The sequence below is a fragment of the Tachyglossus aculeatus genome, chromosome 12 (genome assembly GCF_015852505.1).
Source record: "Tachyglossus aculeatus isolate mTacAcu1 chromosome 12, mTacAcu1.pri, whole genome shotgun sequence".
Taxonomy (NCBI): domain Eukaryota; kingdom Metazoa; phylum Chordata; class Mammalia; order Monotremata; family Tachyglossidae; genus Tachyglossus; species Tachyglossus aculeatus.
In genome coordinates this window covers 37,465,770-37,485,783 of record NC_052077.1, presented here as the reverse complement: position 1 = coordinate 37,485,783, position 20,014 = coordinate 37,465,770, and the positions used below count along the sequence as shown (strand labels likewise).

The following is a 20,014-nucleotide window of genomic DNA, read 5'->3' as shown; positions in this document are numbered from 1 at the left end:
GAGGGGAGGAGGAGGAGGAGGAGGGGAGGAGCAGGGAGAGGAGGAGGAGGAGGAGAGGGAGAATGAGGAGGAGAGGAGGGGGAGGAGGAGGAGGGAGGGGCCCGTTGTTGGGTCGGGATTGTCTCTATCTGTTGCCGAATTGTACTTTCCAAGCGCTTAGTCCAGTGCTGCGCACAAAGTAAGCGCTCAATAAATGAAGGAATGAATGACTGGATGGATGGGGGGAAGAGGAGGAGGAGGAGGAGGAGGGGGCGGGTCAGAGCAGGGGGGCGGCCCCAGGGGGCGGACCGCTCCCCTTTCTGCCTTCCCTCCCTCCGTCCGTCGGTCGGTGGGCCGGTGGGTCGGTGGGTCGGTGGGTCGGTGGGCCCGGCCCCGCCCCGCCCCGCCCCGCCCCGCCCCCCCGGAGGACCGGCCGGCCGGCTCCCTCCGTCCGGCCGGCTCCCTCCGTCCGGCCGGCCGTCTGTCTGTCCGGCCGGCCGTCTGTCCGGCCGTCTGTCCGGCCGGCCGCCCACAGCAGCGCAGGCCAGAGCAGCGCCCCATAAATAGCCCGCCCGCCCGCCCGCACCGACACACACACATACGCACACGCACACACACACACACGCCGACACGCATCACACAGCGCACATCACACACACTGACCCACACCACACTACCTCCCCATATCTACACATCTCCCCCCCACACTGACACACACCGCACACTGACCCCCAAACTGACCCCCCACACAGACACACAGACACACACACAGAGACACACACACACAGACAGACACACACACACACACACACGCAGACACACACACAGACACACAGAGACACACACAGACACACGACAGAGGCCGAGCAGCATGCACGTCAACGGCAAGGTGGCCCTGGTGACCGGGGCGGCCCAGGGCATCGGCAGAGCGTTCGCCGAGGAGCTCCTCAGCAAGGGGGCAAAGGTCAGACACAGACAGACAGCACAGACAGACAGACAGACAGACGGAGACAGACAGTTAGGGACGGGCAGACAGACAGAGACGGAGAAACTGAGGCAGACAGACACAGAGACAGAGAGGCACAGACAGAGACGGAGAGACAGACGGATGGAGAAACTGAGAGAGACAGACAGACAGAGACAGACAGTCAGAGCCGGAGAGACAGACAGAGACGGAGAAACTGACAGAGAGACACAGGCAGAGACGGAGAGACGGAGAGACAGACGACAGGCAGAGAGACAGACAGAGAGACAGAGACAGACAGAGACGGAGAGACTGAGACAGACAGAGAGAGACAGAGACAGGCGACGGGCAGAGAGACAGAGACAGACGACGGGCAGAGAAACAGAGATGGAGAGACAGACAGAGAGACGGAGAGACTGAGACAGACGGACAGAGACAGACAGACAGGGACAGACGACAGGCAGAGAGAAAGAGACAGAGAGACAGAGACAGACAGAGACAGACGGCAGGCAGAGAGGCAGAGACAGACAGAGACAGACGACAGGCAGAGAGACAGAGAGAGAGACAGAGACAGACAGAGACAGACGACAGGCAGAGAGACAGAGACAGAGACAGAAGACAGGCAGAGAGACAGAGAGAGAGACAGACAGACAGACAGACGGACAGATCCCAAGCAGGCGGAATACCGACGGTCCCGGGGAGGCGCTGACTATGTGCCCGGCCTGGACTGAGCGCCCCCCCGCCCCCCGTCCCTCCGTCCCTTCCTCCCTGCCCCCGGCCCCCCGGGGGTCCCCCCCCCCCCTTGCCCCCGGGCCGTCCCCCGGGCCGTCCCCCGGGCCGTCCCCCGGGCCGTCCCTGCGGGCCTCCTGAGTCCCCCGGGGTCCCCGCCTTAGGTGGCCCTGGTGGACCTCAATGGCGAAGCGGGGGAAAAGTGCAAAGCCGCCCTGGACCAGCTGTTCGACGCCCAGAAGACGCTGTTCCTCCAGTGCGATGTGGCCGACCGGGCCCAGCTCAGAGGTAAACCGAGGCAGGGGCGGCGGCGGCGGGGGGGTGAGTGGGGGGGGGGGGCACCTGGCAGTCAGCACCCACCCCGGCATAACACGCAGCTCGGCAACACGGGCTCCCCCACCTCGTCCTTTCTTCCATCAATCGTATTGATTGAGCGCTTACTGTGTGCGGAGCACTGAACTAAGCGCTTGGGAAGTACAGCTCGGCAACAAATAGCGACAACAGTGCTCTGCATACAGTAAGCGCTCAATAAATGCAGTTGAATACATGAATGAATGAATCCCTACCCAACAACGGGCCCCTCCTCCTCCTCCTCCTCTTCTTTCTCCTCCTTCTGTCCTCCTCTTCCTCCTCCCCTCCTCCTCCTCCTCTTTCTCCTCCACCTCCTCCTCCTCTTCCTCCTCACCTCCTCCTCCTCCTCCTCCTTCTTCCCTCCTCCTCCTCTTCTTCCTCCTCTACCTCTTCTTCTTCCTCCTAATCCACCTTCTTCTCTTCCTCCTCCTCCACATCCACCTCCTCCTCTCTGCCTCCTCCTCCTCCTCCTCCTCCTCCACCTCCTCCTCCTCCTGCTCTACCTCTTCTTCCTCCTCCACCTCCACCTCCTCATCCTCATCCTCCTCCACCTTCTTCTTTTCCTCCTCCTCTACCTCTTCTTCCTCCTCCACCTCATCCTCCTTCACCTTCTTCTTCTCTTCGTCCTCCTCCTCCCTCCTCCTCTTCCTCCTCTACCTCTTCTTCTTCCTCCACTTCCACCTCCTCATCCTCCTCCACCTTCTTCTTCTCTTCCTCCTCCTCCTCCACCTTCACCTCCTCCTTTCTTCCTCCTCCTCCTCCTTCTGCACCTCTTCCTCATCCTCCTTTCATCCCCAAGAGCAGTTGGGGCAAGCCATAAGTCCACTAATGCTCCCCCCCCACACACACACACACACACTTCAAAGCCCTTCTGAAGGCCCATCTCCTCCAAGAAGCCTTCCCAGACTAAGCCACACTTTCCCTCTTCTCCCGCTCCCTTCTGCCTCACCCTGACTCCCTCACTTTGCTCTCCCGTCCCCCCTGCCCCACAGCACTTATATACAGATCTGTCATTTTATTTCTTTATATTGATGCCTGTTTATTTGTATTGATGTCCATCTTCCCCTGTCGTCCCCCCACCGCACCCCCCAGACTGTGAACTTGTTGTGGGCAGTGATGATCATGCTTTTTGTTGTTGCATTGTACTTTCCCAAGTGCTTAGTACAGTGCCACACACATAGTAAGCGCCAATAAACATGACTGAATGAATGAATATTGAGTGCTTTACTATGTGCAGAGTGCTTTGTTGAGTGCATCCTTGTCCTTAAGGAGTCTAGAGGGGGAGACAACAGACATTATTAGAAATAATTAAAATTTAAAAATGTGGTTTGAAATTGCGAGCCCCATGTGGTACAGGGATTGTGTCCAATCTGAGATGCTTGTACAAAGCCTGGCATGTGGTAAGCGCTTCAAAAATACCACAGTTCTTATAAGTGCTGAGGTCGGGGGAGGGAGAAGGGGAGGGCTTTCCACAACCACAAACAAAACCTTGGAAGTGTCATGCTTTAAAATTAGGGAAACTGCACTGTAAATCAAATTCTAAGCTCCTGGAGGGCAGGGTCCTGCTCTGTAATCCTCTCCCAAGGACTTATTGCAGGGCTTCGCAAGGAGTAAGGGCCCAATAAATACCACCGATGATTGATTGAAAGGGAAGATTGATTTGAATTTCTCACAGAACCATGCTCGGACTGGGTAGGGTCAGTCAGCAAAGGCAGCAGTGTTTTCAGCAAAGGCAGGATTGCTACTTTTCTAAATGAGTTAAAACGTTTGAGTGAAAGGATCACGTCCCAAGCATTCATTCCTCTGTTCTTCCCTGTCAAAAATGTGTTCCTTTTACCGTCCGTGTCACATTATATCATTGCTTTCTGCGAACAATTGTAAACTTGGCTTTGGAGGAAATCTCTATAAGAGACTCACCCAAAAGCATTATTGTTCCACGCTCCTCTCCCCGGGGGAGGTCAATGGACTTGTGTAAAGTTAATGACAATATTAGTTTAGGGAAGATTCTAAACAGATGGGATCACTTGGAATCCTGGCAGATTTGAATAGACTCTTTTGGTGTCTTCCAGTGTGTCAGCTACGAGGAAACATGTTTTTTGCAAATGTTTCAACGCCCTCACGTTATCTATAATAAGGGGGGCATTTTAAAAATGTAACTTTCTCTTTTTTATGTAATGGAGAGGCTAAAGGTTAACACACAACTCAAGATTTCTCAAAACATATTTCATCTCTCATGACCAAGAGGGAATTCAGTGGTGGTTCACTCCGTGGTATTTATTGAGCACTTACTGTGTACAGAGCACTGTACCAAGTGCTTGGGAGCAGATGGTAAGTTGTCAGCCGTGACCCCTGCTCCGAGGAATCGATCCATGATATTTATTAAATGCTTACTGAGCATGGAGCCCTGGGCTAAGCCCTTGGGAAAGGACATTACGGCGGGATAGGTGGTCAAGTTCCCTGTCCACGTCAACGAGCTTAAAAGTATAGAGGGGGAGACAGACATTGAAATAAATAAAAAACTTAAGAAGCCTGCAGTCTTGGGGGTGAGGGACCAGACATTAAAATAAATAACACATCGGGGAAGACGTGTTCAAGATAAAATCACACCAACAACTCTTCAGAAGGAGGATGTGCTCGGGAGAGGAAAAGGAATATTCTTCGGTATCTATTAGGGGAGGTCTGGTGGTTGGTTGTTTGAGGAAATTGGGCAGCTGGGTTCAGAAAATGGGAAGGAGGAAAAGGGGGCTAAAAATCAGTGGGCAGAGGAGAACCCCCACCTAAAAATAGAATTCCGAGTAACAGTGTGGGCTTTGGAGTCAGAGGTCATGGGTTCAAATCCCAGCTCCACCACTTGTCAGCTGTGTGACTTTGGGCAAGTCACTTCACTTCTCTGGGCCTCAGTTACCTCATCTGTAAAATGGGGATTAAGACTGTGAGCCCCACGTGGGACAACCTGATCACCTTGTATCCCCCCAGAGCTTAGAACAGTGCTTTGCACATAGTAAGTGCTTAATAAATGCCATTATTATTATTATTATTATTATTGTTATTATTGGGTGCAGATGGCACAGCGCCTTTCTCATCAGCCTTTATCGACTTCCAACCCTAATCCTTTGTGGACCATGTACCCAGAACACAAAGGACAGTTGACTGAGTGCTGCTTAGGCATTTCAACTAGTTCCTAGTGAAGGCGGCTTCCTCTGAGCGAAATGCTTGTTTTACATTGTGGAATTGGGGGTTGGAAAATTCTGGATAAGGCTACAGATACTGCTTTGGTTTAGCTGAATGGCTATGGTCGAGTCTGCGCCCCATAATAACGGCGAGGTGATAATGATATTTGTTGGGTGCTTACTATGAGTTCTAAGCGCTGGGGTAGATACAGGTTTTGCAGGTGGGACACAGTCTGGAGAAAGGGGGTGATGTCGGCTGGTGTCAGCCCACTGCCCTCTGGGAACGGTGGACTGTAAGCTCGCTGTGGGCAGGGGATGTGCCTGTTTATTGTACTCTTCCAAGCGCTTAGTACAGTGCTCCATGCACAGTAAGTGCTCAATAAATAGGATTGAATGAATGAGACAGCTGCCCAGGACCCACATTCTTGGGGGCCAGGGCAGAAACTTTAGACTCCCCATTCCTGATTAGCCGGACATGCTGCTGGAGTCACTGTGTGATTCCCCAACCCATTCCTCCTCTCGCTCCCTCCTCCCTTATCGCTCCTCCCCGCACCTGACCATGGAACAGACTCGGATGCTGTCTCCCTCCTCCCTGCATCACATCCCCTCCCACCTCCACTCCTGGTCTGCTCCATTCCCAGACTGAGCCCCCTTTTTCCTCTCCTCCACCCCATCCCCCCCCCGCCCTACCTCCTTCCCCTCCCCACAGCACCTGTATACAAGTTTGTACAGATTTATTACTCTATTTATTTTACTTGTACATATTTACCATTCTATTTATTTTGTTAATGATGTGCATTTAGCCTTGTTCTGACAACTTGACACCTGTCCACGTGTTTTGTTTTGTTGTCTGTCTCCCCCTTCTAGACTGTGAGCCCATTGTTGCGTAGGGACCATCTCTATATGTTGCCAACTTGTACTTCCCAAGTGCTTAGTACAGTGCTCTGCACACAGTAAGCAATCAGTGAATACGATTGAATGAATGAATGAATGAATGAATGAATGAATGAATGAATTCCCAGGGAATTGGCCCAGACCCCGGCCCGGCTCCCAGATCTGACCTGGGCCGCTGTTTGCAGGATGGAAGGAGGCAGGCCGGGAAAACCCAGGAGAGAAGGGAGTGAAGGAAGGCCCCATCCTTAGGGTGGAGAGGCTCAGAAGCCAGGGAAAGGAACTTGAATTTTAATTCAGAGACGGGTGAAAAACCTATAAAGGCGTCTGAGTAGAGGGATGGTCAGAATAATCCTTTTCGCAGTAGTGCGATGAACGACCTGGGATCGCTCAGGTCCAGGGAGCCAGGATCAATTCATTCATTCATTCAGTCGTATTTATTGAGCACTTACTGTGTGCAGAGCTCTGTACTAAGCTCTTGGGAAGTACAAGTCGGCAACATATAGAGACAGTCCCTACCCAACAACCGGCTCACAGTCTAGAAGGGGGAGTCAGACACCAAAACAAAACATGTAGACAGGTGTCAAAATCATCAGAACAAATAGAATTAAGTCTATATGCACATCATTAACAAAATACATAGAATAGTAAATATAAGTAAAATAAATAGAGTAATAAATCTGTACAAATATGTACAAGTGCTGTGGGGAGGGGAAGGAGATTGGGCGGGGGGCTGGGGAGGAGGAGAGGAAAAGGGGGGGCTCAGTGTGGGAAGGCCTCCTGGAGGAGGTGAGCTCTCATTAGGGCAGGGTGATCAATGAAGGAAGCTGCAGGAAGCTGAAGACCAGCACTAGGACAAGGCTATTGCCCAGAAGGAGTGTGGGAAGATGTGAGAGACTTTGGTAACGGATAAATCTTGCTCTGTGGCCTCACTCCTTCCCCTCTGCCTTTTATGTTCTGTCAGTGAGTCAGAATTCACCCTCTTCCCAAATCAGAGCCCCTTGAGACTGTAAGCTTGTCGTGGGCAGGGAACGTGTCTACCCCTTCTGTTATCTTCTACTCTCCCTAGTGCTTAGTACAGTGCTCTGGACGTGAAAAGCATTCAGTAAATATGATTGATCGATTGATTGATCACTCCAGCCTCTCCTAGGGCCTTCGTAAAGCACAGAGGCTAAAAAAAATGGTGCCTGGGGAGTTGAAATCGGAGGGCGATGAATTGGAAGTTTGTCTGAACTCGCTTAGGTGCCCGCTGCTTCTGCTACAGCTTTTTTCCCTCCCTTTTTAAAATCCCAATCTCTTTTCTCCGTAACCTAAGCTGGGTTGAATCTCTTCAAATAATTTCCCCTCAAAGCTGCATTTCGGCCTCGGGGCTCTAAATCTAGGAGGGTGGGAGGGTGGACAACTTTGTCCCCATTTTAAAGATGAGGAAACTGAGGCACAGGGTGATTAAACGACTTCCCCCAGGTGAGACAGCGGGTCAGAGGCATAGCCGGCATGAAAACCCTCATCTCCTGACTCCCAGTACAGCGCTCTCGACTTTCTAAAGAAGCCGATGATGAGTGTTGTAAATTGTGTCTAGCTGGTGATTAGCTAGCTGCTGAAGGGAAGATGGGAAGGGGAAGAAAAGGGGAGGACGAGAGCGGAGAGGGAGTGATGAAAGGGTTGGGCGATTGGGTTCAATCCCCAAGCAGACCCACCTCAGGCGGGTTAGATTTTACCGTGTCAATCAACAACCGGACCGCCGTCCATTTTGGCCTGAGATAGAAGGCGATAACATTGTCCCTGTATAAACGATGCATCCTTCCGTTTCTCTGGAGAAAGGCTATCCAAGGTCACCCGGTGAATGGGTGGCAGATTTTACTTGAAGGGCTCGATTGCCTGTCCCATTCTTAGTAGCCACATTGTCTGCACAAAAGACAATGCAGTCCCCGGCTTTGCCTTCGAGTAGTAGAAGTAATAGCAGCGCTTACTATGTGCAGAGTACTGTCCTGAACACTAGGAGAGAATACACCATTGAGGACTTTGAGGACTTTGAGGGGTAAAAGACATTCACCAGCCAAGGCTAATCAAATGGTAAAACCGCTGATGATAGACTACATACATCAGCACCACACATACACCAGAGAAGCAGCGTGGCTCAGTCGCAAGAGCCTGGGCTTGGGAGTCAAGGGTCATGGGTTCTAATCCTGGCGCTGCCACTTATCAGCTGTGTAACTTTGAGCAAGTCACTTCACTTCTCTGTGCCTCAGTGACCTCATCTGGAAAATGGGGATTAAGACTGTAAGCCCCATGTGGGACAACCTGATTACCTTGTATCTCCCCCAGCGCTTAGAAGAGTGATTGGCACATAGTAAGCACTTAACAAATACCAAAAGTATATTATTATTATTATCTTCACTGTATGTGGTTGAGGATAATCAGCAACCTCCTTTCCCATTTCTCCCGCTCCTCACATATTGCTTTTGGATTCCAGAGGAATCCTGCAGGTGTGGGGAGGAGGGGGGCTCTTTCCCGGTGAGGATTTAAGTTTTCCCTGCTGAATTGAAATTTAAAAGAGATAGCTGTTTCTAGTCAGAGCCACATTAAGGAGGCCGAACTTTGGTTTGACAGTTGGGTTTCGCCTCAGATATACCAGAGTTCTCTGGGGAAGCTAGGGAGATGGGAAAAGAGTTGTCTGTGGATTTTGACATGGCCTCTCCCTCTTGCCCCCTGCTCTATCCTTCCATTTTCACTAAAGGCTTCTGAGAAAGCGGGGCTGAGCCGGTGATGGTGGGTGAGAAGAGAAAATCAGTAAATGCCAGCCCTGAAGGCTGCATCCTTATATGTTAAACCCAAGGGTAAATGCCATAGGTATGGGCAAATTTTATAATTTTTTTTTGTGCCAATACATTTGTGGTCCTAAAGATCTCCCCATCAGTGAAGGTCTTCAGGGAAGATCCATTTGCACAGGTCTGCATCAATTCTGATGCTGTTTGGAATGGAAACCATCAAAACCCAACATCATTTATAGCAGCAATTAACCTCAATTATGTGTAAAGAAATTAAGAGAGGTGAATGATCGGCTAAAAATACACTCTGCGTATTCCTTTTGTAAACACAGATAACACTGTAGATTCAACATGTCTTTTTAGACCTCCAAGAGTTAACAGATGTTGTTTATCGCCATCTGTAATTGCAGTCTAATAACTTCTTGAGGCTAAAGGAAAGTTTTGGACAGTCCAAATAGACTTATGAAGTAGTTTTGCTTGAGGTGGTGAAAGATTTTACTGTGTTGGGCTCTTGAGAGAGTATAATAGAGTTAGTAAGATATGATCCCTGCCCACAAGGATCTCAGAAGCTAGCAGGAAAGACAGACACTAAAAGAAACTACAGATTCTAAAAATAAGTTGTGTGGCAATGGATCCCGGCTAGTTTTGCTGGCATGACTTTTTTCAGAATCAATATGAATGGAGGCACTAAAGTCAAAATGGTTAGAACAGTCCTCAGTGCTTAGAACAGTGCTTGGAACATAGCACTTAACAAATACCGTCATTGTTATTATTATTATTAAAACAGATTTGCTGTAATCATAATGGAAATACAATTTCATTTGAACAATTCCTTTAAAGCACCTTCAAGATAGAATGCAGGTTTCACACTGGAAAACATGTTAGAATTGTAATTCAAGAGTAATGTTTTATATTGGAAAAATAAATGGAATTGAAATACACTAAACATTTCTTTTTTAAATTAGATACTTTTAGAAAAGTGGTTGACCATTTTGGAAGACTGGACATTTTGGTCAATAATGCTGGCGTGAATAATGAAAAGAACTGGGAAAAAACTGTGCAAATCAATTTGGTAAGTAGACTCTGAATTTTATGCTTTCCCCCTCCAATAGTCAGGCACAAAGACATTTACAGAGAAACAAAATTCAGACCAATTCTTCTTGAGATGAATTGAACTATCAAGAATAATAGGCATACCCTGGGAGAAAAGGGAAACTGCAGAATATGAGAGAGATAGAGAGACCGGGGGGTGGGAGGGATGAGGGAGAGAGAGAGAGAGTATATTTCCCTTTGAAAAACAAGGAAACTTTCTGGTCTCAAGTCTAGAGCTGAATGTGTCTAAAATACAAAGGGGAAGTCGTGGTCATTTTTGAAGTTGTTTTCTAAGACAACAGTGGAAAATATAAACATAGGACATTCTAGTAAAATCAAAACCCACAGCAATAATGTATTTGGCTTGGCAGTATGTCGATTTCAGGACTTTGAGTTATTTTGTAATTGTGAGAGGCTGTCTGTGACGTTGATGATAATTTGATAGCTGCTACTATAGATGCTATGACATTTGTTGAGCGCTTACTATGTGCTAGGCATTGTAGTAAGTCCTGGGGTAGATTCAAGCTAATCAGGTTGGACACAGTCCACGTCCCACATGGGGCTCACCAACTTAATCTCCATTTTACAGATGAGGTAACTGAGGCCCAGGGAAGTTAAGTAATTTGCCCAAAGTCGCCCAGCAGACAAGTGGCAGAGCTGGGATTAGACTCAGGTCCTTTTAACTCCCAGGCCCAGGCTTTAATGCTTAGTACAGTGCTCTGCACACAGTAAGCGCTCAGTAAATACGATTGATTGATTGAATGAATGAATGAATCAATCAATCAATGTCCACTAGGCCATGCTGCTTCTCCGTTCTGCTATAGCTGCCGCAATGAGAAGCTGCCCTCTGACATGTTTTCCTTCTCCCCAAATACCTTTCCAGATGTTCTCACACCGTGTCGCAAGTTCTTCACGGTCAGAAAAATAATAAATAGGTTTATCAGCAGATGGTAGGAATGTTGTTGGATTCGGAAACCCGAACCAGTCAAAACACAGCTAGGTTTGGGGCTTGAGAATAGAATCCAAACCGACAGAATTCTGCCTGGACCTGCAGAAACCTATAACTCTCCACCCAAACAGGCATTTGCTCCTTATCAATTGGCATGGGTCAGGGGAAATGTGTTTCCTCAGTTCTTAGCTTTGCTTTTGTAAAGCAGTAGGATATCTGGCATCTTCTCCAGTGCTTAGCACAGTGGCCGGCACTTAGAAAGTGCCCAATAAATTCAATTAATTGTACTTAGTGTTACCAATGCCAGGTAAGCAACTGATGTTCAGTAAAAATTGGCCGATCCATCAGTCATATTTATTGAGCACTTACAGTGTGCAGGGCTCTATATTAAGCAATTGGGAAAGTGCAGCACAAAAATAAAACAGACACCTTCTCTGCCCACAACAAGGTTACAGTCTAGATGGAGAGACAGAAATGAATAAAAATAAATTACGGATATGTATATAAGTACTGTGGGGCTGGAGGCCGGTGGGTAGGGAATAAAAGGAGCAGGATAGGGTGTCGCAGAAGTGAGTGGGAAAAGAGGGACTGAGGGCTTAGTCAGGGAATATCTCTGGGAGGAGATGTACCTTCAGGAAGGCTTTAAAGGTGGAGAGAGTAATTGCCTGTCAGATCTGAAAAGGGAGGGATTTCCAGGTCAGAGGCAGGATGTGGGCAAGAGATCAGTGGGGAGATAGATGTGCTCAAAGTATAGTGAGAAGGTTGGCATTAGAAGAGCAAAGTGGGCAGGCTGGATTGTAGTAGGAGATCAATGAGGCGAGATAGGAGGGGCAACATATTGAGTACTTTAAAACTGATGATGAGTTTCTGTTTGACATGGAGTTGGATGGGCAACCACTGGGAGTTCTTAAGGAGTGGAAAAATATGGCCTGAATGTTTTTATAGGAAAATGATCAGGGCAACAGAGTGAAGTAGGGGCTGGAGTGGGGAGAGACGGGAGGCAGGGAGGTCAGCAAGGAGGTTGATACAGTAATCAAGGTGGGATCGGGTAAGTGTCTGGATTAATGCATTAGCAGTTTGGATGGAGAGGAAAGGATGGATTTTAGCAGTGTTGTGAAGGTGGAACCGATGGGATTTAGGAATAGATTTTGAATATGTGGGTCGAATGAGAGAGAGGACTCCTGGATAACGCCAAGGTTATGGGCTTGTGAGACTTTAAGGATGGTGGGTGCTGTCTACAGTGATGGGAAAATCAGGGGGAGAGCAGGGTCTGGGTGGGAAGATAAGGAGTTCTTTTTGGATATGTTAAGTTTGAGGTGATGGCAGTATATCCAATTAGAGATGTCTCAAAGGCAGGAGGAATTGCAAGACATCAGGGCTGGAGATGGAGATTTGGGGATCATCCGCACAGATGTGGGAGTTGAAGCCATGGCAGCGAATTGAGTTCTCCAAGGAAGTGGATGGAGATGGAGAATAGAAGGGGATCCAGAACTGAACCTTGAGGGATCCCCACAGTCAGGGGGTGGAAGGCAAAGGAGGAGCCTGTGAAGGAAACTGACAGTGAACAGCCAGAGAGATAAGAGGAGAATCAGGAGAGGACAGCATCCATGAAGCCCAGGTTAGATAGTGTTTCTGGGAGAAGGGGGTGATAGACAGTGTCAAAGGCAGCTGAGAGGTCAAGGAGGATTAGAACGGAGTAGAGGTCATTGGATTTGACAAGAAAGAGATCTTTGGTGACCTTGGAGAGGGTGGTTTCTAAGGAGTGGAGAGATCAAAGAGAATTTGCTGATAACGACTGTGAACTCATTGCGGGCAGGGAACATACCTACCAACACTGTATTGTACTCTCCCAAGCACTTAGTACAATCAGTCAATCGATGGTATTTATTGAATGCTTACTGTGTGCAGATCACTATACTAAGTGCTTGGGAGAGTACAACACAGCAGAATCAGCAGACATATTCCCTGCCCATAGCAAGCAGTGCTCTCCACACCATAAGAACTCAATAGATAGGGCTGATAATGGTGATGGTGATGATTTTAATGAGACACTTGTTGAAAGTATTAAATAAGGGATAATTGACAGAGTTTTCAGTACATCTGAAACTTAGCTTGGTGCCCACTTTCCCAAGTCCCAACAGAAAACTGAAGATTTCAGTTCAGGGGCACTAATATCCATGAGGTTAAACAAAATATGCTTGTCTTTTCAGAATGATCCTCCGGCAGTCAGGAAAACCCTTACGCTTCCCTGTCTTCTTCTTAATACTACTGTCCCCCAATCCAACATGTATTCAGCAAAATCTCAGGATCAGCTGGGGGAACAGGGAAGATTATGAAGGTTTTCTGTTTTGTTTTGTAAGGTATTTAAGTGTGTATTATGTATCAAATACTGTTCTAAACCCTGGGGTAGGTACATGCTAATTAGATCTGACATAGTCCCTGTCCTATTTGGGGCTCACAGTAGGAGGGAGAACAGGTATTTCTTCCCCATTTTACAGTGGAGGAAACTGAGACACAGAGAAGTAAATGACTTGCCCAAGGTCACACAGCAAGCAATTGTCAGAGCCAGGATTAGATCCCAGGTCCTCTGACTCACAGCTCCTGTCTCACATGGAGCTCACAGTCCAAGTAGGAGAAAGAATAGATATAAAATCACCATTCTACAGATGAGGAAATTGAAACACAGAGAAGTCAAGTGATGACTTGCCCAAGGACACCCAGCAGGAAACAAAATGTAGTATTTAAGTGCTTACTTTGTGCCAGGCATTGTTCTGAGCTGTGGGGTAGATACAAGATAATCGGGTTGGACCCAGTCCCTGTCCCCCGTAGGACTCACAGTCTTAATCCCCATTTTGCAGAGGAGGTAACTGAGGGCCAGAGAAGTGAAGCGACCTACCCAAGGTCACCCAGCAGACAAGTGGAGGAGCAGGGCTTAAAACCCACATCCTGCTGATTCCTGGGCCCAGGTTCTTTCCACTAGATCACGCTACTTCTATGTGCTTTGATTTCATTGTCGTTCGGGGGGGACCGAACATAACTCTCTGTCCTCCCCAGTGCAGAGGGTGATGGGGAATATCAGAAGAGGCATCTGTGTCTTCCTGGCTCCAACACCTGGGCCGAACAGGATGGGTGGTGGCCCATTGCCCCCACTCTCCCTACACCTCTGCTAAAGCAGCAGCCTCAATCTCTCCTCAGAGAGGAGTTTCCCTGGGGTCCGTTGGAGAACTCACCCTAACCCCCCTGCTGAGCCCCCCAAAATAAGAATCAGCTCCTGCCAGCCCTTGGGGCAGCCTGCCTCCTGGAGCAGAACCCAGTCCTGTCTGACTAACAGCCCACCCTACAGACCCTTCATAAAGAAGAATAGAGAAGCAGCGTGGTGGCCTAGTGGCCTGGCACACCCCTGGGAATCAGGGGACGTGGGTTCTAATCCTGCCTCCACCACTTGTCTGCTGTGTGACCTTGGGCAAGTCACTTCACTTCTCTATGCCTTGGGTAAAATGAGGGTGCAGACTGTGAGTCCCATGTGGGACAGGGACTGTGTCCACCCTCATTAGCTATCTACCCCTGTGCTTAGAACAGTGTGTGGCACATAGTAATCGCTTAACAAATGATGATGATGATGATAACTTTGAGCCCACTGTTGGGTAGGGACTGTCTCTATATGTTGCCAATTTTGTACTTCCCATGCACTTAGTAGAGGGCTCTGCACACAGTAAGCGCTCAATAAATACAATTATTGATGATGATGATGATGATGATGATGGCATTTGCTAAGCGCTTACTACGCGCGAAGCACTGTTCTAAGCGCTGGGGGGGATACAAGGTAGGTGATCAGATTGTCCCATGTGGGGCTCACAGTCTTCATCCCCACTTTACAAATGAGGTAACTGAGGCCCAGATAAGTTAAGTGACTTGCCCAAAGTCACACAGCTGACAAGCGGCGGAGTCAGGATTAGAACCCATGACCTCTGGCTCCCAAGCCTGTGCTCTTTCCACTAAGCCACTCTGCTTATAATAATAAGTAGTAGTAGTATTAAGATAGTAAGCTCCTTGAGGGCAGGGATTGTGTCTACCAAATCTGCTGAATTGTCACCTTCCAAGTACAGCGTTCTGCACGCAGTGAGGGCTGACTGGGTCTCCTGGTTTCTCCTCCTATCTCTCCAAGTGGGCAGAGCTTCAGATATAAAAGGATGATTTCACATTTTTCTGTGCTGCATAAAGAGCGTCACTAGGCCAGGTTTATGTCTCTTGCTATTCCTCCAATTGGAGAAATCAGATGGGAGTTTTCAGGAGTGGCTCCTTTTGAATTTGGCCATTTTGATTACCGTGCCACTTATTTGAGAGACTGGATCAATAATCGTTATTGAGAGCCTGTTGTGTGCAGTGCACTGTACTAAACGCTTCGGAGAGTACGATAGAATTAGGAGATGTTAGCAGACACAGAGCTTACAGTGGAGCAAGTATGTTTTTTTCCTGAATCTCCCCAACATACTTCAGCACATTCGCTGGGAGAGCAAAATGGTGCTTTAAAATGGCAGCTTTTAGAAAGCTGGCATTTTCAGGAGTTGCCTTGGTTTTGGGGGACTGTCATAGAAAGTTTAAGTAGAATGCATTACCATGCATAGAATTTTGGTTTAAAGCCCAGACGCGAGGCAGTGGTATTAAATATAGAGATGAAACGTTACTCCTCAGTCGTTCTGCTTTGGTTATTGGGAAAGTTCTTTTAGTTCATGGACAGGCATGAAAATGTGTCTGGCCAGTTGAGAGGAACAAGCCCAACACACTAATCCTCACCTTACAAAACAAACAGGCTGACTATTGGCCCTGCCTCACTCTGCAAACAAAATAAGCCCTGCCAGTCCTCACCGGTTTGTTTTGAGTGTAATTCCAGTAAAAGGATAACTTTGGGAAGGTTCAAGAATAGTTTCCCCTTTGTTTTTGTTTTTCAAAGCCAACACCGAGCTCTCTGTCCCCTTAACTAGGCATTTGAACCAAGCCGAGGTGTCTCTCTGTCCCCTTAAGTAGGCATTTGAACCAAGCCGAGGTGTATCTGGGGAGATCATTTCTCTCAGGGTGTCTGTCTTTAAACCTCTCCATAAGTGCTCTTCAAAAGCAATTCAGTCACCCCCCAGGGACCCTTCTTGGATAAGTGAAGAATACATGGAATTAGAGTCTCAACAAAAGGCCAGCCTAGCTGCTGCTCTGAGAAGCTTCAATCAATCAGTCACTCGATGGTATTTATTGAGTGCTTACTGAGTGCTAAGCACTATTCAACCAGTTCTCCTACCTCCTGGGGTTTGCTTTCTAATAATAATAATTATAATGGTGGTATTTGTTAAGCGTTTACTATGTGTCAAACACTGTTCTAAGCCCTGGGTTGGATACAGAGTAATCAGGTTGTCCCACATGGGGCTCACAGTCTTAATCTTCATTTTACAGATGAGGGAACTGAGGCATAGAGAAGTGAAGTGATTTGCCCAAGGTCACACAGCTGACAAGTGGCAGAGCCGGGATTAGAACCCAAGACCTCTGGCTCCCAAGCCCAGGCTCTTGCCACTGAGCCACGCTGCTTCTCATTCAGTAGTATGTATTAAGTGTCTACTGTGTGCAGAGCACTGTACTACCCGTGTGGGAGAATACAAATTAGGAGACAAGTTTCCAGTCTTCCAGGAATTTACAACCTACCATCAAGGAAATCCCACATTAAGTAAATCTCACACTCTCGTGTTCACCCATTCCGATGTCATGTGCATGACCACAACGATTTCTTCCAACATTGTGGCGAGCTGAAGCCAAACAGGGTGAGGTCGTCAGGCTGTTGTTCTCTAGAATCCCTTAACAGAGCTCTCGCCGAGACGGGTGGCGTGAGCATTCATTATTGTACAGTTCAGTGGACAAGGAATAATAATACAGGTGCTCGCTTCAGTCCATTTATTGAGCGCTTACTGTGTTGGGAGCACTCTTCTAAGGACTTGGGAGAATTTGGTAAAATAGAGTTCGTAGACAAATTCCCTGCTCACTCAGAGCTTACGGTCTAAGTGTTTACTACATTCCAAGCAAGCATGGTACTAAGCTTTAGGATAAGTACTGTTGGATCAGACACAGCCCTGTCCCACATGGGGCTCCCAGTCTAAAAAGGAGGAAGCTTACAGGTGTTTTGTCCCTATTTGACAGATGAGCAAACTGAGGCCTAAAAAACAGAAGGGGTCCTACAGCTGGCAAATGGTGGAGCCGGTTCTGACATCAATCAATCAATCAATCGTATTTATTGAGCGCTTACTGTGTGCAGAGCAGTGTACTAAGTGCTTGGAAAGTACAAGTTGGCAACATATAGAGACAGTCCCTACCCAACAGTGGGCTCACAGCTCCCAGATGCTCTTTCCACGAGGCCATGCTGTTACTTCATTTGCAAAAATACACCGGAAGCAAGGCACATATTCCCTGCCTTCAAGGGGGTTTGCAGTCATTCCAGCAAGGGAGACTGATGGGAAACATTAGGAGAACATGACTGAATCCACAGTGGCCAATACACATTATGGGCAGGGAATGTGTCTGCTTAATTCTCTCAAGCACTTAGTACGGTGCTGTGCACACAGTAAGCTCTCAATTAATATAATTGAATGTAGGAATGAATGAATACATTTAATGGTATTTGTTCAACACTTACTGTGTGCCCAACACTGTTCTAAGCACTTTCCTTGCTCCAATCCCAGTGGCCCTTCCTTTACTAAGGATTCTCTTGAGATCTACCACCCTCTCCTTGGCCCGAGAAAGTGATTAGACCTTCTGTTTCCTTTTGCTGGGCCTCTGAAGGAGGAATAAGATATATTTGGGGTTCTCAATCGACTATAGTGGTATTTGTGATGATAATGATGATGGTATTTGTTAAGTGCTTACTATGTGCCAGGCACTGAGCACTGGCGTGGATACAAGCAAATCAGGTTGAAAACAGTCTCTGTCCCCCATGGGGCTCACAGTCTAATCCCCCCGAACAGTGCTTTGCACATAGTAAGAGCTTAACAAATGCCATCACTATTTAATAGTTGAGGTCACTGAGGCCAGAGAAGGGAAGTGATTTGCCCAAGGTCACACAGCAGACAAGTGCCAGAGTCAGGATTAGAACCCATGACCTTCTGACTCCCAGTCCAGTGCTCTTTCCATTTAGGCCCCACTGCTTCTATGCTTACTGATTCATTAATGCATTCGATCTTATTTATTGAGCGCTTATTGTGTATTGACTCACTTACTGTTGTGCAGAGCACTGTATTAAGTGCTTAGCAGAGTACAATTCAGTGGAATTGGTAGACACATTCCCTGCCCACAATGAATGTACAGTAGAAGGGGAGACAAAAATTAAAATCAAATAGGGGAAATGGAGGAACGTAAGCCTATAGCTGTAAATGTTGTGGGGATGAGAGTGGTTAATAATAATAATAATGGCATTTATTAAGCGCTTACTATGTGCAAAGCACTGTTCTAAGCGCTGGGGAGGTTACAAGGTGATCAGGTTGTCCCATGGGGGGCTCACAGTCTTAATCCCCATTTTACCGATGAGGTAACTGAGGCCCAGAGAAGTGAAGTGACTTGCCCAAAGTCACACAGCTGACAATTGGAGGAGCTGGGATACGAACCCATCACCTCTGACTCCAAAGCCCGGGCTCTTTCCACTGAGCCACGCTGGTTGAATAATAAGTTCTTGTGGGGAACAAATCTGAGTGCACAGGTGATGCAGAAGGGAGTGGGAGCCTGTGAGCCCACTGTTGGGTAGGGACTGTCTCTATATGTTGCCAACTTGTACTTCCCAAGTGCTTAGTACAGTGATCTGCACACAGTAAGCGCTCAATAAATACGATTGATTGATTGATTGATTGGGAGTGGGGGAAATAAGAGCTTAGTGTGGAAGACCTCTCTTGGAAGAGATTGTGATTCTAGAGGTGGAGAGAGCGATGGTCTGTCGGATGGGAGGGAGATCCAGGCCAGGGGAAATATGTGCTCAAGGAGACGGCGATGAGGTTGATGGAAACGTGGCGTGGCTTAGTGCATAGAGCACGGGCATGGGAGACAGGAGGTCATGGGTTCTAATCCCAGCTCTGCCACATGTCTGCTGTGTGATCGTGGGCGAATCACTTCATTTCTCTGGGCCTCAGTTACCTCGTCTGTAAAATGGGGGTGAAGAACATGAGCCCTCTGTGGGACAGGGACTGTATCCAACCTGAATACCTTGTCCCTACCCCAGGGCTTCAAACAGTGCTTGGCACGTAGTAAGTGCCTAGCACATACCATTATTTTTATCAAGGTATAGTGAATAGTAGGTGGGCATTAGAGGAGCCAAGTGTGCAGGCTGGGTTGTAGTAGCAGATCAGCAAGGTGAGATAGGAGGGAGAGCTGAATGAGTGACTTAAAGATGATTGTACAATATTCCATATCACTTTTTTTTTTTTATTTCTCATGCCTTTTGAGTTCACCCAGCTCTAGCTTTTCTTGCCTGGCAAGAAGGATGCCAATGCTTCTGCCTAAGATAAATATTGATTCCTGCCAACATTGTGCTCTAGGAGTACTGTATGGTTAGACACCATTCCTATGTTTTCTGGACATAGACGGTATGAGCTGAATCACTGTTTACTCTGCCTTGATATTCCTGCCAGTGTTCCTTCCATTTCAGTCAGTCAGTCAGTCAGTCAGTCAATCGTATTTACTGAGCGCTGACTGTGTACACAGCACTGTTCTCAGTACTTGCGAGAGTACATTACAACAGTAAACAGACATATCCCCCGACCGCAATGAGTTTACAGTCTAGAAGGGGGGAGACAGACATTAATATGAATAAATTCCAGTTATAATAATAATAATAATAATAATAATAATAATGGCATTTGCTAAGCGCTTACTATGTGCAAAGCACTGTTCTAAGTGCTGGGAGGATACAAGGTGATCAGGTTGTCCCACGTGGGGCTCACAGTCTTAATCCCCATTTTATAGATGAGGTGACTGAGGCCCAGAGAAGTTAAGTGACTTGCCCAATGTCACACAGCAGACATGTGGCAGAGCTGGGATTCGAACACATGACCTCTGACTCCAAAGCCCGTGCTCTTTCCACTGAGCCACACTCAGATATGTACAT

General features: G+C 47.7%; 1 protein-coding gene across 1 annotated transcript in view; it reads left to right on the top strand.

The window, feature by feature from the left end:
* The first annotated feature begins 575 nt into the window (after positions 1 to 575).
* Positions 576 to 20,014, top strand: part of HPGD (15-hydroxyprostaglandin dehydrogenase) — a 45,702-nt gene continuing 26,263 nt past the window's right edge. Inside the window, exons 1-3 of the mRNA XM_038755147.1 lie at positions 576 to 943; positions 1,837 to 1,960; positions 9,818 to 9,924. Of these exons, the coding sequence (XP_038611075.1) occupies positions 851 to 943; positions 1,837 to 1,960; positions 9,818 to 9,924 (324 nt within the window). The 5' untranslated portion in view covers positions 576 to 850. The remainder of the gene's footprint in view (positions 944 to 1,836; positions 1,961 to 9,817; positions 9,925 to 20,014) is intronic.